The sequence below is a fragment of the Equus caballus genome, chromosome 16, assembly GCF_041296265.1.
Source record: "Equus caballus isolate H_3958 breed thoroughbred chromosome 16, TB-T2T, whole genome shotgun sequence".
NCBI classification, from domain to species: domain Eukaryota; kingdom Metazoa; phylum Chordata; class Mammalia; order Perissodactyla; family Equidae; genus Equus; species Equus caballus.
Genome location: NC_091699.1, coordinates 8,540,567 through 8,558,153, shown reverse-complemented (window position 1 = coordinate 8,558,153; position 17,587 = coordinate 8,540,567). Strand labels below are relative to the sequence as shown.

General features: G+C 36.4%; 1 protein-coding gene across 5 annotated transcripts in view; it reads right to left on the bottom strand.

Annotated features, from left to right (window-relative positions):
• Nucleotides 1-17,587, bottom strand: part of LOC138917981 (ATP-binding cassette sub-family D member 2-like) — a 59,762-nt gene that overhangs the window by 38,174 nt on the left and 4,001 nt on the right. For all 5 annotated transcript variants that reach the window (XM_070237095.1, XM_070237091.1, XM_070237092.1 and 2 more), the window contains exons 3-7: nucleotides 15,377-16,912; nucleotides 13,660-13,840; nucleotides 5,092-5,213; nucleotides 1,562-1,730; nucleotides 731-825 (exon numbers count right to left, since the gene is read on the bottom strand). In XM_070237095.1, the coding sequence (XP_070093196.1) occupies nucleotides 731-825; nucleotides 1,562-1,730; nucleotides 5,092-5,213; nucleotides 13,660-13,840; nucleotides 15,377-16,585 (1,776 nt within the window). In that variant the 5' untranslated portion in view covers nucleotides 16,586-16,912. The remainder of the gene's footprint in view (nucleotides 1-730; nucleotides 826-1,561; nucleotides 1,731-5,091; nucleotides 5,214-13,659; nucleotides 13,841-15,376; nucleotides 16,913-17,587) is intronic.

Sequence of the window (17,587 nt, the reverse complement as noted above, 5' to 3'; positions counted from 1 at the left end):
TACGGCTTAGCTCAGGGCGGCAGACACCAGCCTGAGACACAGCTGGGACACAGCCACTAACTTCAACTCAACTATATTCCGACTGGAGGGAAATCAAAACTACTGTCATCTTAATTGATTGAAGGCTTCACTTTGTGCCAGATCCTGTGCCGACTGCTTTGCACCAACTGTCTCATTTAATCCTCACATCCAAAAGGTAGGTTACCGTTATTCTCCCCATTTTAAAGGGGAGGAGGCGGAAGCAGAAAGATGGCAACCTGCCTGGAATTCACATAAGGATTCTCTAGGTAATGACATGACTTTTGGACAAGATTTCAAGGTTTAACACATGACAGTGATGACGCAGATCCCAGTATCACAGATCATGAAAAACACTGAGTCCTGCCAAATGTATTAAAACACTAATTATGGATCCTCACAATCTCTTGGCCTGTTTTTTCAGGTGAGGGAAAACCCGGTGTGGAAAACCGTTTAGGAACCTTGTATAGGCTCTCAGTGATCTGTAAGTTTAATTTTCAACCTGGCAATAAAGCAGTAGACATCAAATTTCTCTTTATTTCTGCTTTGTGAGGAAGTAACTGCTTCTGTAATTTAGCCACTGTGCATACCTTTCTTGATTTCCCCTCCTTTCCATATGCTCCTCCAAGTATTTAACAAATGTACATGAATTCTGTGTTGTTTTGTATTAGTGTGATGGCAACAATCAGAAGATTTTTGAATATCATCTTACTTTGAAGTTTAGCCTGGAAGCCACCACTTCTCCCGTTGGTGTAATTATGGGAACATTTTCACAAATAATTCCACGATCCACATCAATAACTTTTCCTATAAGTTAAGGAACGACTTAAGTTACAAAAGCTATCACACGTTATTGTTAATTACGTAAATAACTTAAAGTATAATGCAACATAGATAAATTCGTTATAAAGATAATTCACAGTAACAAATCAGAAAACCAAGTGAAATATAGATATCTATATCTAAAGAAAAGTTCAGTGTAAATTTGGACATTTTGACACATCTACTTGGAAAATCTTTCTCAGAAACATTACTTACCAATAATCTCATGTCAACATCATAATGAGAGCAAAGCTAAACTCTATCTGATATAACCCAGCCATACTCTTTACAACTACTTGTTTCTCTAAATTAACCTTTCTTACAGAAAAAACACGGTGCCCCAAAAAGGGAATTAAGACATTTATATATAATTTTTAAAAATATGATAACCAAATAAGTTTAAAAACATAGGATGATGAAGAACAATATGACATTAGTTCTAATTCTGTTATTTGATTTTTAAAAGCAAACAATTCATTCTGCCATATGTGCAGTTTCCAAAAATAATTCTAGAAATTTTGTTCTAAATAAAGGTAACAATTTTTTTTAATGGTAATGTTAGTCACCACTCCTCAAACGGCAATACTAAGTTTAGGAATAACTATTTAAATAAATAAATGTTGGTTTCTTTTATCTGTTAAAGACTAGCTTCTAAAAAACTTTAGTTCTGTTGATAAACACTTAAATACAGGAAAAATACAAAAACATTTGAGTCTAATACCTTTGATTTCCAACATATCACTGAGGGATAATTCTATGTTAGCTCCATTCTTGCTATGGTTTTCAGACTCTTGCATGACAGCAGTTCTCTTATAAATGCCTCTTTTCACTTCATCAAAGACCCAAAACATATTGTACGCTCGAGCAGTATAGCCTGCTAATTCAGTGATCTAAAACCAACACAGAGAAATAAAATAGAGTTAATATACTCAAGACAGACTTAAAAAAATATGCAATCATATAAGCTTTTTGATTTAATGTTAAAGATCCTATTTTATTATACATGAAAAATAAATAACATATCTGATAACTAAAACAAGTAACGGTACAAAGCTTATCAAGAGAGCAACATAGCAACGTGTCAATGTAAGTTTGATTGGGATTATAAAACACATAAAAAATTATTCATTCAAGTCAGGGTTAAAAACGAAATGTAAAGATTTCAGAATATTAGTGAGACTTAAAAATCTTTGGTCAAGGGGCTGGCCCCACGGCCAAGTGGTTAAGTTTTCACGCTCCACTTCAGCGGCCCAGGATTTTGCTGGTTTGGATCCTGGGTGCAGACCTAGCACCGCTCATCAAGCCGTGCTGAGGTAGCATCGCACATAGCAGAACCAGAAGGACCTACAACTAGAATATACACTATGTACTGGGGGACTTTGGAGAGAAGGGGAAAAAAAGATTGGCAGATGTTCGCTCAGGTACCGATCTTAAAAAAAACAAATCTTTTGGGGCCAGCCTCGGGGCCGAGTGGTTAAGTTTGTGCGCTCTGCTTCAGCGGCCTAGGGTTCACCAGTTGGAATCCTGGGCACAGACACGGCACTGCTCATGAAGCCATGCTGAGGCAGCCTTCCACATAGCACAACTAGAAGGACCCACAACTGAAAATACACAACTATGTACGGGGGGCTTTGGGCAGAAAAAGGAAAAAATAAAATCTTCATAAATAAATAAATCTTTAGTCAAATTTCTGATTTGACTCGTTTAAATGACAGATTTCATTTCCAGAAAATTAGAAATTTTGTGAAAAGCTTAAGTTCATTCAATGAAATTATGATCCTTTATTTTGATATCTTTTTTCAATTTAAAATAGGTTTTAAATAGAAGAAAAATACATTATTTTCTTATTAGAAATGAATGTTTCTGAGTCAAATTGATTGTCAAAATTCCTAAGCTTGGCAGAGAAAATATCCCTGCTAGAGGATACCAAAATTGGGAGTGAGCTCAGTGAAAAGCTTCAACTCCTTTTCAGTCCAAATTCCACAATTCAGCTTCTTTTCAAGCCAAACATGATTTATATGCCCAAAGAAAAACATTAAATATGACTTTTTTCTAGGTGAGATTAAAGATAAGATGAGATAAATCTCTGCTTTAGTCCATAAGGCTCAATAGAGTGGTACCTTGCTCCTATCCTGCCAGTGATCCAATTTAGGCTGAATCTCCTGCTGTTTTTCTATTAAAAGAACACCTTGTTGTCAGGGTACTGTGAAAGGTGACTCATCTCCTGTCAAGACCATCTTTCTCAGTGAAAAGGAAAGCACAAAAACCATTCCCTTACAGAAATGCTTACTAGGAAACTGGTACCAATAAGCGAGGCAGGTCACTAGTAAATGTCTCTTAAACAATAAATTGTGGAATAATACAACAATGCTGACATTTGTGTAAGATTTTTGTGTGTGCAAAACAAGCAGTAAAAGAGTGCATATTACTGTCAAAAGCTTTCTACCGTGTTTCGACTGTGTGAGAGGTCTGTAGCTGGATTAGTATCGCATTTCTATATGTTAATGTTATAGCTATTTAAAGGGTAATTTCTCAAATGTTATCCACAAAAATCTCCTGAGTTCTCAAGCAGAGGAAAACAGAGCTAAGGATTAACAAAATATGGATTCAAAAGAAACCTGGCTAAATATATTTGCATAAAAAAATAAAAAGTCCAAAACCAAATGTAGAGGTCAATTAAAGAAAAGCAGGAGGCAAGGAGTTAGTAGACCAGGATGCAGGGTGGAGTGGGCCAAGAGTGTCTGAAAAAACCTGAGAATGTGACTGTAGACAAATTACTTTGGGATATAAGACAGGGGGTTTGCCCTTGAACTCTAACTCTAAAAAGGACCCTTGCTCCCTCTGGAGCTAGCAGAGAATGCATGATGCTTTCATGTGCTGTCATAGCAGCAATAAGATTCTTTAGAAGTGAACATTCTGTGATTCAAAGCACAGTCAGCCAAAATAAAGCAAAATGCAATCAGTTTTTGTGTCGGAGACAATGTAGAAAAACTAATTGATATTCTTTCTGTGACTTAGATACCAAAGTATTTTAATGTGAGATGGCTAAAATTTTGATTTGTCATTTAATTTTAATAAGTAATTTATTAATCAAAAAACCTATCCTCAAAACTGTGTCTTCAGATTATCAAAATTACTATTTGAAAAATTTTTTTAAATTGAGTTGGTTTGGTACGTGGCCCTAAACAACTGGTTTTACTTTTATTTTTTTAACCCAATTCAAGAAATCAGTTGTTGAATGAGACTGAAAAGTTTTGTGGGTAAATCACAAACTTTGTAACTCTTTTATATGGCTTATTCGAGGCTGATTTAATAGGCAGCTAAATTTATAAAGATGCTCTGGCAATTTATATTGATACAAAAGCCACAAGAGTAATTAATAGTGAGAATGTCTGTCCATGGGAATATTATGTAACATCTGAACTGAATAAAATGATTTCCAGTCTTAACACTGTGATATCTGCAGGTCTTATTACCATTCTTTCAGCAAGTATTTATCGACCACGTACAACATTCCAAGCATTAAAATGGATATTAAGAATGTAAAGCTGAGTAAGACAGTTCCTGCTTTCCACTCAGGGCCTGGTGCAGGGGATAGTCAATTACAATGTGGTAAAGCACCAGGTGTATTGTGAACACAGAGAAGGTAGAGCCAGACTCTGCAACGAAGGCGGGAAGAAGGTGGAATCACAAGAGGGTTTTAGAGGTGGTTGCTGAGGCTTGACTTGTCATGAAGGATGAGTAAAAGTTTGCAAGGTATATAAGTAATATTATTGGCTAACATTTAGTGACTGCTTAATATGTATTGTTTTAAACATTCTACATGTATTAACTCACAACAACCCTACAAAGTCAATGCTATCATTATCCTTATTTCACAGATGATGAAACAGACACAGACAGGTTAAGGAATTTGAGTAAGTTCATATAATTTGTAAATACTGGAGCAAGAATTTAAATTTAGGCACTCTGGCTCCAGAATCCACACCTAGGGGTGTGGTTTTTTTTTTAATTAAAAACAAATATGTCATACTATAGACAGAAAAAGAGGAGTTATAATTGAAAGTGTAAAAATTAAAGGGTATTAGCAGCAATATACTTGGGAGGGCTGCCTTTTATCTTGATTATACTCTTAGCAATGTTTGGTAGAGAAAAATGTTTCCAAAATACTAAGTATATCTTGTAATTTACATTTTGCTTGATTTTCATATATCTTATTTTAATCAAATTGATGACGAGAAATGCAAGTACCTCTTTGTATGAAGACATAATCCTTTCAATAGCATCAGCTCCAGAGGCCAATAAATTTCGAGCAGTAGTAAAGGCTTCTGTCCGTTCACTAACCATAGCTTGTTTGGGGCCATCCTCTAGATCTAAAAGCAAATTACAAAACTATTGAGTTTTTTCAAGTAACTAAATGTTTTATTTTATACAGATGAAATTGTGGCCAAAACAACCACATGTAAATTTTTCATTAGTACCAGCAATTTCCTAGAAACTTAATGAATTATTGAAAATACAATATTTGTACTAGATTTTATTTAAAGCTTTCTTTTGTTTCATTATTTTTTTAGAAGGAGACTTGGAACAAAAGTAAGTCTATAGGAATTATGACTATTTTCATTTAGCATTCTTTTAACTTTTTCCAAATTCAACTCCCTGCCCTTATTACAGCTAGGCAATCAAATACTATGGATTTGGTCAATAAAATACTACTAATAGGAATACAAGCAAATATTTCTAGTGTAGTTCCTTTAATAGAAATGCAAGTTAGCTGACCCTCATAATCCAGCCTCTGTCTACCTGTTTCAACCAACCCTCACTCTACAGTCTAGCGGCAGCCCAAACATGCAATACTCTATTTATCCTCTGCTATTTGCATACATGATTTCTTCTGACTTCAATATACTTCTCTTCCTTCTTTGTCTAGCTCTTTCTTCAAGAGTTAACTCTTTAGTAAAGGTTTCCCTAGAAACTTTTGCTGGCCTTTCCAATGGACTTTAAGTTTCTTAAGGGTCAAGAATGTGTGTTCTATTCTTTATTCCTAGTACTCAGCAGAGTCTCCAGCACATAGTACTCCTTAATGTGTATTGAATGGATGCATGGATGCATGGATGGGATGGACAGATGAATGAACATCCTAAATTACTGTCAATGCAGAAATACGGTTAAGAGGAGTCAGACTAGGTTTGAATCCAGGCTTTACTACTTATTGGCAGGTAGTAAGGTAAGTAGAACTTGCCACTTATCCTCTCCATGCCTATTTTCTCATTTGTAAATGAAGGAGACAATAATACTATCTCAAACAATTCTATCTCAAAGAGTTGTTTTAAGGTGAAATACAAATGAAGTGTTAGTCTAATCTATGGCCTATAATAAGTTCTCTAAATGTTAGCTGTTATTATTTTCTCTAGTTATTATCGCATATCTATTTAATTTAGTCTCATTCTTCAAAATTATTCTCTCCAAGTCATTACTTTAATCTTTCCAACAATTTGAGTCTCTATCTGGCCCGTCTATAGATTATTTCCAAAGTTCTAAATTAAATGCTGAAAATTAATGAAGAAATTAGAGTGATATAGATAGTCATAGTCTAACTTTGATATTTATTGTTCTCTGATTTATCTCAGTGCAAAGGTTTTTTTTCTCCATATCAGTGCAAATATTTAACTTGTGCCCTATTAAGACTACCAGATAATTTCATATTTACTTGCTCACAGACAGCTCAGCTGGGTTTGAAAGAGATCCACGCATAATATAAGGTAAAATGCACTCAGCAGATATTTACTGAACACCTAGATATGCAAGAAATTAGGCAAGGTGCTATAGGACATGCAAGGATAAATGTGATTTTCAGACTCTTTCCTTAGGGAGCCTATAGTTTGGTAGGAGAGAGAAGATAAGTTCCCAAATAACTATGCAGGGCAGCCTATGAAGAGAGTTAATGGGAGGTGTTTAGAGGAGGCAAAGATCATTTCTTGCTGCAAGAGACAGGAAATGCTTCATGGAGGAGTAGACTGTGAGTGAGGCCTTGAAGAGCACATATAATTTCAATAGATCATAAGTATAGTATAAGCAACAGGACAGAGAAGGGAAACTTCAAGCAATGCCAACTGAATGATAAACAGTCTGATCAAGTTACAGCATGGGTTGGTGTCAGGCACTGATTTCACCCGAGTACGAGAATCACCATGAGTTCATGGGGTCCTTTTACAATAGTCTAGGGGCCACCCGGTGGCCGAGTGGTTAAGTTCCTGAGCTCCACTTTGGCAGCCCAGGGTTTTGCTGGTTGGCATCCTGGGCGCGGACACGGCACTGCTCAGCAGGCCACGCTGAGGTGGTGTCCCACATAGCACAGCCAGAGTCACTCACAACTAGAATATACAACTATGTACTGGGGGGTTTTGCGGAGGAGAAGAAGAAGAAGGAAAAAAAGAAGATTGGCAACAGTTGTTAGCTCAGGTGCCAATCTTTAAAAAAAAAAAAGAGGACAAATAGTCCAATGTGGTTCCTCCTAGCCCTACTGTTGTCACTGCTCTAGAGGACTCCTGTTAGCCCCCTTGAAGTGAGTGAGTTTCCCTGAGGAATGAAAAAAGAAAGGCTTTGAGTGCTGGTATAAGTGAGGAGTAAAAAATGTGATTGAATAAATAGACTGGAAACAGAATGTAGATATTCTTACATTTAAATGTGTGACAAAATTTAGATAGACACAAAAAAATTACCGAAAGATTCTCAGCAAGCTACCAAAATAGTGAATTGCTGAATGAGTTAAAGCACTAAGAATAGTTTTGGCTCATAGAGAATCTGGCTGGTGATCTAAAATAATCATGGGATTTTATGAATTTGGGTTAAAAGCAGTTTAAATAGTAGCTTTTACTGACAGTCTCTGTCAAGAAGTAAAAACACTAGCACAGATGAACTGGTGTTTGACATGGCATGGTACTTTCCACGTCGCTTTAGCAGATTAATGCCTATTGGGTTTTCTTCGTGCTTTTAGCAACAAAATTACAAATAGCTCTGGACAGATTTCATTTGACTTTTATTCTACGGATTGTTCTTTGGAAAGTACTGTGAGAGCAGTGCCAGTAGTATTTTGCCATGCACACAACAGCCAACTGCATAACCTCTGTGAGAAGGGTAGATTCCTCAGTGTCAGAGATATAAATTCATGACCTAAAGCACTCACCTATTTTGTATCCCAGATCAACACATTTTATCTTCCTCACCAAATATTTTGAATACGTTGTCAAAAGTGCCTCACTTAAGGATTTAATATTTAACATTATATCTTCTCATTTTACTGCTATTTTCAGCTCTGCTAATAAAAGGATATATTGAAACACGGTCACATCTGTTGCTATTTCACTGAAAAGGTGAGAAAGGATTTAAAACTAAGGTTATGTAATACATTTGTCAAAACCCATAGAACTGTATAATACAAAGAGTGAATCCTAATGTAAACTATGGACTTCAGTTACTAATGTATAAATATTGGTTCATCAATTATAACAAAGGTATCACATTAATACAAGATGTAAATAACAGGGAAATTATGGGAGGAGGGGAAATTTGGGAACTGAACACTTTCTGCTCAATTTTTCTGTAAACCTAAAACTATTCTAAAGAAAATTGTCTATTAATTTTTTAAAAATTAAAAAAGCAGGCTACCCTTCTGTACTTTTTTCTTTGGACTTACAATCTGAGTTTATTTCTTGTCATTTATGTTTTATCTTTGCCACCTTGACAAATCTCAATCTTACCCTACCTCATACCATATATAAACATCAATTCTAACTGATGATCTTAATGTGAAATGAAAACCCAATAAATTTCTAGAAGATAAAATAGGAGAGGCCTGGCCCAGTGGTGCAGCGGTTAAGTTGGCACGTTCTGCTTCTCGATGGCCTGGGGTTCGCTGGTTCGGATCCCGGGTGCAGACATGGCACCGCTTGGCAAACGCCATGCTGTGGTAGGCGTCCCATGTATAAAGTAGAGGAAGATGGGCATGGATGTTAGCTCAGGGCTAGTCTTCCTCAGAAAAAAAAAGAGGAGGATTGGCAGTAGTTAGCTCAGGGCTAATCTTCCTCAAAAAAAAAAAAAATAGGAGAATAACTCTATGACCTTGGGTTAGGCAAATATTTCTTAACCAGGACAAAAAAAGCACTAACAACAAAGAAAACGATTGATAAATTGAACTATATTAAAATTATGAACTTCTCTTAGATTAGACACTTAAGAGACTGAAAAGGCAAGAATAGAGGGGGAAAAGAGATTTGAGTGTGTGTGTGTGTGTGTGTGTGCGTATCTGACAAACTACTCATTACAGAATACACAAGAGCTTTACAAATGAACAAGCAAAAACCAGATAAGCCAGTTTAAAAATGAAGAAAAAACTTATCAGTACTTCATAAAAAAGGCTATCCAAGTAGCCAATAAACAAATGAAAAGTGCTTAACCTCCTCAGTCATCAGAGAAATGCAAATTAAGACTACAATGAAGCACGCTTACACACTCATAAGAATGCCTAAAAGGAAAAAGACTCACATCAAACATTGACAAAGATGTGGAGCAACTAAAACTCTCATACGTACTGCATGATACTATTTATATAAGGCTCAAAACCCAGCAAATACTAATGAATGATCGGTAAAATGCCTGCCTTTGCTGTGGCATGGGGGCAGGGGCAGGAGGAAGTGGGGATGGGGGTAGGAGATGAGGATAAGACTGGGAAGGGGTTTCTGGGATGGGAGCTTCTATGATGAAGGTAAGGTTCTGTTTCTTCTCAGTGGTGCTTACGTGTATGGGTTGACTTTGTGACAGTTCACTGAGTGGTACACTAATGATTGTGCCGTTGTGGGCATGTATGTTATACTTTAAAAATTATAGCTCCTGACACGAATAGCTAATTACAGCTAAAAAGTATGTCTTTGATATGTACTGATAATTACTGTGACAATAATTGGTCAACAAGAGAGTAGTCATATGTAAACTGACCCAAATACAAAATTATATTTCAACAATTTGGCATTTGAATATGAGACATACTCCTGCAGCAGGAGCTATGGAGATCATCTTGTTGGAAGTACATTTTAGGAATAAACTATCACCCATGTTATGAGGGTTATGGTAGAGTTCAATTCCATTCCTAAGAGTGCTTTCAGTTGCTACTTCTGATGTGCCACCTCACGTTAGCAGATCACCAACATGTGGACGCTACTGGCAGTGCTGGTGGCTTAGGTGCTCTCTTCACTGCCTGTCAGGTGTCTGTGATAAGGTCTGGCAGAAGGGACCTATAAGTAGCTTTCCCTGGCCTTGCCCAGAACTGCTTTTGATATGAAGAGAAGAAAAGTGGCCTATAACATTAAAAAATTGAGATACAGCTCCCAGGTAACTATTTTCTTGACATAATTTCAGTCTTTCTCTTAATACAAAGCAAAGAAAGGGGTAATGTCCTCTAAGAAAATACAATAGAAACTATATATAATTAACTATTTCAATGCCTCTATTTCAAGCATTAGCTCCCACGATTGCTTGGTCTCAAACTAAGTTAAGTCCCTTATAGACTAAGTTCCAATATAGCTAAATGGAGGTAGCGTGATGAAGGTAAGAAAAGTAACACACTAGGAATCACATAATGTCTTCTATCCTTAGTGCTTCCACTAACCATCTGTGTGCCCTGAGGCAAAGCTGGGACTCCAGACTAGATCACCTCTAAGCTCCTCATATGAGTGAAAATGGCATGATTCCACATGCAATTTTGTAATGTGAACTTGAATATAAACATAATCCTGTCCTAACCATAAGATTTCACTTGAAGTTGTAGGTGGGTGGTATAACAAATCTACTACAAAACTATTTTTCTTTTCTCCTCCAAAAAAACTATGCAGGCTCTTCCTCCTATCTGCACTTTTACCTCTGACTTCCTAATCACTTTTAAATGTCTTGCTCTCTTAACAACAATAATCGTGCCAGCAAATGTCTATTGAGCATTTTCGATGAAGCAGGCATTGTTCTAAGTTTTACACATGTACTCTTCTTTAATCCTCCTAACAACCCTGCTATGATTTCTCCCATTTCAGAAATGAGGAAATTGAAGCACAAGAAGGTTAAATGACTTGCCCATAGTCATAGCCTAGTAAGCAAAAGAGTAAGCATTTGAACCCAGGCAATCTGATGCCAGAGCCCACATGGTAAGAATAGAATAAATATTAACAATGATCCACCTAAATTCTTACTACTTGCTGAGAATTGTTTCAAAGCACATTAAATACATTACATACAATTTCATAATTCTGTAAGATATATATTACTATACCTATGGTTAAGAGAGGAAAACTGAGGCATATAAAGTTTATGCAAATTTCTCAAGGATGGACAACTACTAAATAGCTGAGTGAAGATCTGAACAGTGGCCTGCTTCTTTATTGTATTGTCTATTTTTCCTCTATCCTACTTTTTCTCCCTTTTCTCTTTGCCATTCTTCTCTCATTCACCCACTTTTTCCACCTATTTTTGCTTTAAAATATACAGTATCATGTATTTAATTCATCTCTAACATAAGGGACAACTCAGGGCATAAGTGTAAATTAAGACTGAAGATTAGATTAGAATATATGATATGTAATTCCAAGACCTAAAGCCTCAAAGATATATCATTATTTAGAAAAAATAATTTTGTATGAGTAAAACGCTAACAATATTTTCATGTGTTAAATCATTGTAGGTCAAATGTCTTTAGTAAATACGTACAAACATTATAAGCGTATATATAGTAACATTAGAAATTACAGAAGATATTGAAGCACCTTCTCATAATAATGCTGTCATATCAATTTATTTTTTTCTTCTATGAAATTCTTATACTGCTTCTCTTTGTATAAAATCCTCTTTTGAAAAGAAGCTTTAAGAATTACTTTATTTTACTTGCATCACTGTGATTATCATAATTTCAATCTGAAATTTTAATGTTGTTTCTTTAATTTAATATGATATTTTCAGGATTTATTTTTAAATATCTTATTACATCACCCATAGAAATAAGATTGTTAGATTCTTTGCATACACTGTTTACTTCTTACTGGTCTCTATGGGGTTAATTTGTCACCATTAATAGCTGCATTTTTTCTGCTCTATGTTGAATACTCTGGGGTTTTGTAATAAGACCAGTGCTTCCAAGGACTAAGAGAACTACACCATGATCTTGTCATTGGTGTTGTCTCTATACGTTATATATGAAACTTTTAAAACATCCATATACTTAGATCCACTATGAATATCTGATCATTTTGTTGTGTCTTACTAAAACTAATCTCAAGACCATAAATTTTTGTGTCATTTTTTTCTCCAATACTTTTTTGAAAAAGCAATTTATTTTATCTTATAATGAAAGGATTATGTCTAAAAATACTATTACTAACAACGCCTTATTCAATATAAACTTTTTAAATGATTTTTTTAAAAAATAAAACTTTGAAAACATAAAAATAGATAAAATTCAGTTTCCCAGTGGTCTAAACACAGTATTAGACAGTTGAGTTGTGGAGTATATTTGGTATATCTATAGTCTTATCACATGGGATTGACAAATTCCAATTTACTAAAATGAACAATTTTAGGTTAAGAAAGACTCAAATTTGACAAGTTTTTTTGTAATAATTGGTTAAAGCATTGAAGCACTGTTTCAAAATATTAGAGTATAGGGTAATTTTTTTACTTGTTTTTATTAAATGACTTCAAACAAATAACTTAATTCTTAATTCTACATCAAAAATAGCCGTAAAATAGTGTGAATTCTGTTACCTTATTCTCAGTGTTGCCTTTTGTTTCCTGGGTAATAATTGTCACTCTGTATCAAGAACGTCAAGAGCATGCTCTGTACTTTATAAACATTATTCTGTTAAATCCTCCCAACAGTCCTCTGAAGCAGCCTTTCCAATTCTCGTTTTACAGATGAGGAAATGGAGGTTCAGAGTTTAATTAACATGACTAAGAGGATACAGGCAGGAAGAGGGAAAGCCAAGAGTTGAGCAAAGCTCTGTCTTACTACAAAGCCCATGCTTTTATTTAGTTACTTCAACACTAAGGCCAATTTTGACCAAGTGGTTTTTAAAGAGAAGGGGGAACGTTTTATTTTGGAGGAAGAGAAGAAAATGCTGCTACTTTAATTAACACCCCTTTGTCTCTGCCCATTAAGACCCAAACTCCCATCTCAAGTATTACAGAACGTTTTAATATTGTTCTTGTTGTCCCTATCTTTCTTAGTTATCCCAAAGATGAAAAATGTTGGTAAAAACCACTGGGGTGGTGATAGCTAGAATTAGACAGGGGCAGCTTGACAACCCCTACCCCCACAATGCCACCAAATCATGCTACATAGGAGGTTTATCTGTGTTACCTACAAGTAGAGGAGATCTTATTCCATGGTGTGAAGCACTTCCTAAAACAATATTCCTAGTTGCCTAATGTAGTCAACCAACTCTTCAAATCACAAAACAGGGCAGATCCAGTTATAGAATATTTATAGACTAAACACATGGGATGTGCAGAACTGAAGTTTAAAACACATGGAGAGAACTTACACTGCTTTTCAAGATATTAATTTGAAATATCTCACAACTGGAAAGGACTTTTGAGCCACTTATCTCCTTTCACATTGCAGGTATTATTATTGGATGTTGCAAAGTCTGCCTTTGTTTCTGACCATTAATGACCACAGAAAAATGGCTACATATTCAGTTTCACTCACACAAAACCAGCAGTGACACCTTCAAGAGAAATAATCCTAAACATATATTGAAGATTAAGCATAAATGTCATTACCACCATCTGCAAAGCCAGTTGCAGTGATAATAGGTACAGCCACCATAATCAGTCCACTGCTGCTCCAAACATACTTCGTCAAGCACTGCTCTATCATGATGTACCACAAACGTTTGGATAAAATGAGGTTCATCTGATCGGCTAAAGCTTTGTAACTTTTCTGTAGTTGCTTCATTTCCACCTATAGAGGGAAAAAGAGGCAAGAACCCAGCATGAGTTATAAAAGTAAATATTGTATGTCTGAAGGCTTTCTTTAAAGATAGGTACACATTATTTTGTTTTACTTAGTATAGTATGATCTATGATTCTAACAACTAAAAAATACAGATTAATATAAGAATGAGTCATTATTATTTAATTTGGTCACACCTATATTATTGAAAAAAACCCATGATACTTAGTAAATATAAAGTACATGTCAGTGATTTACAATTTTTATTTCAAAATTACATGCATGAGGTTAAAATTAAACGATATTCTATAAGACATGAGTAAACAATGTTAGAACTTTATCCTTCTTGATCACACCAAAAATATTTGAAAATAAACACGACACACATATGTGTAATTAGATTCCATTTTCGAACTAACTCAATTTGCTGGATTTTGTCTTAAATGCCGGAAGCCTACAGCATGCTATAAATCACTGAGTTCAATGATTCAAGAAGAATCACAAGTCAATATGACTAATACAACATATAAGGCCAATTTTCAAGGGGGAGTAGAAGTCCTAAATTTGCTTTAAATTTTCTTCTTCAGATTCCTACTACTGTAAACATTTGTCTTGATAACTAATGATGCTTCAAAAAGTAAAGAATTCTGCTTGGGAATTAAAATACCATTTCAACTTAAGAATACCTGAATATTTCATTTGTACTAAGTCATTTGTATTAAGATTTCAGATGCATCACCTTAAAAAATTTGGTCATATTTAATATTCTGAGGTTACTTCAATGCTCTGGAAGTTTATGTAATTAGGCTAACTATTTTAGGGATCTGCTTAATGTCGAAAATCTTTAGTATTCAGAAATAACATTCTGAAATTCCTTTTCTCCTCCTCATTTCTTCTCTAATCTTAGCTTTTCTCTCAAAGCCAGACAAAATTTCATTTCACTGCCTCTTTTTATTTGTGTCAAACATGGTGCTGAACATTAACTAAGAGTTGGAAATGCCATTTGTGAGACACACTCTCCTGCACTTCTTAGGACTGAGGACCCTCCAATGCTGACCAGACATGCAAAATTGTTAAACTTGTCTTTCATGTAAAAGGACAGGGTTTTTTTTCCTCTTAAAAACAAAGGGCCCTCAATAATAACAACAAGAGAATACCAGCTTAAATTTTCCATCTCAATGGACATGTGTTTACTCAGTTTCCAAACACATTTTCTTCTAATGTTCTACAACCAATTAGGATTTAAGTTTTAAGAAAATGCTTCAGAGATAATTCTGAGCATGTTTGGGTAACTGAGGCTAAGTAGACTGAGTGCTGAAAATTTTATTCTCATGAAACTTTAGAAAAGTTTGCACTCTATAATTCTTTAACAACTTGTGAGTAAAAAGGGTAAGGAAGCATACATTCTAGTACAGGTTTAGATGTCATCGGAGTCTAAAACGCTAAAGAAGTGGGTCCATCAACAGTACAACAGATGGTATCTAGCACTGCAGTGGCAGCTCGAACAGTCTCACATTTCACCCATCATTTTAATTTCTATCTTACCTTATGTCCTCTGTAAAAGGCAATTTCTTCAACATTGGCTATAATTCTGGAGTGCACATACCGCAAATAGCCTTTTCTATGAGCTTCTTCAGCCACCAATTTACCAAATTTGGGAGAGCAGGCTTTCAGCACTTTAGCAGTGGCATATACCACAAGCCCTGCTAATAGGGTGGGCCCAATTGGGCTAGCTCCTCTGGATGGAGCAGTCTGGATGAGCGTATAGGAGGTCAGGATTACATCTAAAATAGGTTTGGTCAGATTAGAATACAAGTGAGCCACAGATTGGGAGAACATCATAATATCCTCAGTAAGAGACTGGTCAGGGTTTGCCAGCCTCCCATCCATATTGATCACCTTATAAGAAGTCTGATTTGTAAAACAGGTTTCATAGGCATGGCCTACTAGGCGAGTTCTGAAGGCCAAAGCCAGTTTGCACTCCAGGTACCTTATCGCACTGTTCACAGAGGCAGCAGGGATGGCAATCATAAGCCACTTGAGTAATTTGATGATGAAAGCCAGTTTGCACTCCAGGTACCTTATCGCACTGTTCACAGAGGTAGCAGGGATGGCAATCATAAGCCACTTGAGTAATTTGATGATGAAAGCCAGTTTGCACTCCAGGTACCTTATCGCACTGTTCACAGAGGTAGCAGGGATGGCAATCATAAGCCACTTGAGTAATTTGATGATGAAAGCCAGTTTGCACTCCAGGTACCTTATCGCACTGTTCACAGAGGTAGCAGGGATGGCAATCATAAGCCACTTGAGTAATTTGATGATGAAAGTCCGAGGCTTCTTTTCCACAATGCTTTTCACGATGTTTCCATCCAGACCAGCCACATAGATAGACAGAAATGTTCTCGAGATCAGAGCCACCGAGTGGAGGCAGAGCCACCCTGTTTCAGTGGTCACAAGATTTGGAAAGAGAATTTTCCGAAGTTCTAGTAGCTGTTTGAAAACATCTGCATTCACTCCAGGCGAAGAATTTTTACAAGTGGTCTCGGTGTAATGCAGTATTTCTCTGTTCTCTGCAGTCGGGTAAGCTGCTTCTTTTCTCTTCCTGTGGCCAGATTGCTTTAAACGCTTGCTAATGATGGGATAGAGGGTTTTCAGAGCATATGCCGCAGCCACCAGGCAGGCAGCCCTTTTAGCAGCGCTCGATCTGGTCCATTTCACTCGACCAGCTGCTGCATTTAGCATATGTGTCATTTTCCCAATTATCCAAACCGGCTTCAAAAAGAATTGGTTTTAAAAGATCATGGTCCACCGGAATCCCCAGCAAATGTTTCAGAAAGTCCTACAGCGTTCCATAGTCCGCAGCATTTCTTCTCTTCTTTTTTTAAATTTTGCTTTTGTTTTTTTCAATTTTGTTCTGCTGTGACAGATGCAGCGGAGCTCAGACTCCACCGCACCTACTGGGGATGATTCCCTCAGAAGCTCAAGCTGCACTAAGCCGCCCCAAGCTCCTCCCTCACAGGCCCCTCATTGGCTGTGAGGATGGTGGGACCTTGGAATCCTCGCCGCTTCCCTTTGAACCTTGAAAACGAGGAGAAAGCAAAGCGAATTACATCCTTAGGCAGGAGTCCAAAGAGTTAAATGTCTATTTTGGGAAAGGTCGAATCAGGGCAGCTGCGAGCGACAAAACCTGCCCCAGCTACTGAGCATGCTCAGCGTCACTTAGAAACGCACAGAAGTTTCAGAATATACATCACTCCTCTAAGGTTTTAGTAGATACCACAAGGGGAAGAGCAGAAAGAAAAGGAAATTTCCAAGCGCTATAAAACGAGATGAGGGAGAAGGAGCTAGGGAGATGAGGGAGGAGGGGCAAGAGGACCAACATGAAATGAACATGAAAAGGATATGGAATGAATGTGAAAGGGTATGGACTGAATCTGAAAGGGAGAGAGAGGAAAGGGACAAGCGGGAGGGACACTGGAGAAAACAAACTATCAAGTACTTAGATCTGTTTTTCAGTCCCATTTTATTTTATTTTTTTCTGTCTGTGTTTCTCATGAAGTCCCAGAATCTATCAGACAAGTCGTAATTGAGGGCATATTTTGTAAATAAATAGGAGAGAAGTCTTCTGCATTATAGAAAATAGTTCTTTGCTATATCTCCATCTCTATGTTTACTTGTCCTTACAATAAACATCTTCCAGCCCCACAACTGCTATTTTTAGCAATGGAGATCTGATGCACTGGTATTTATTTA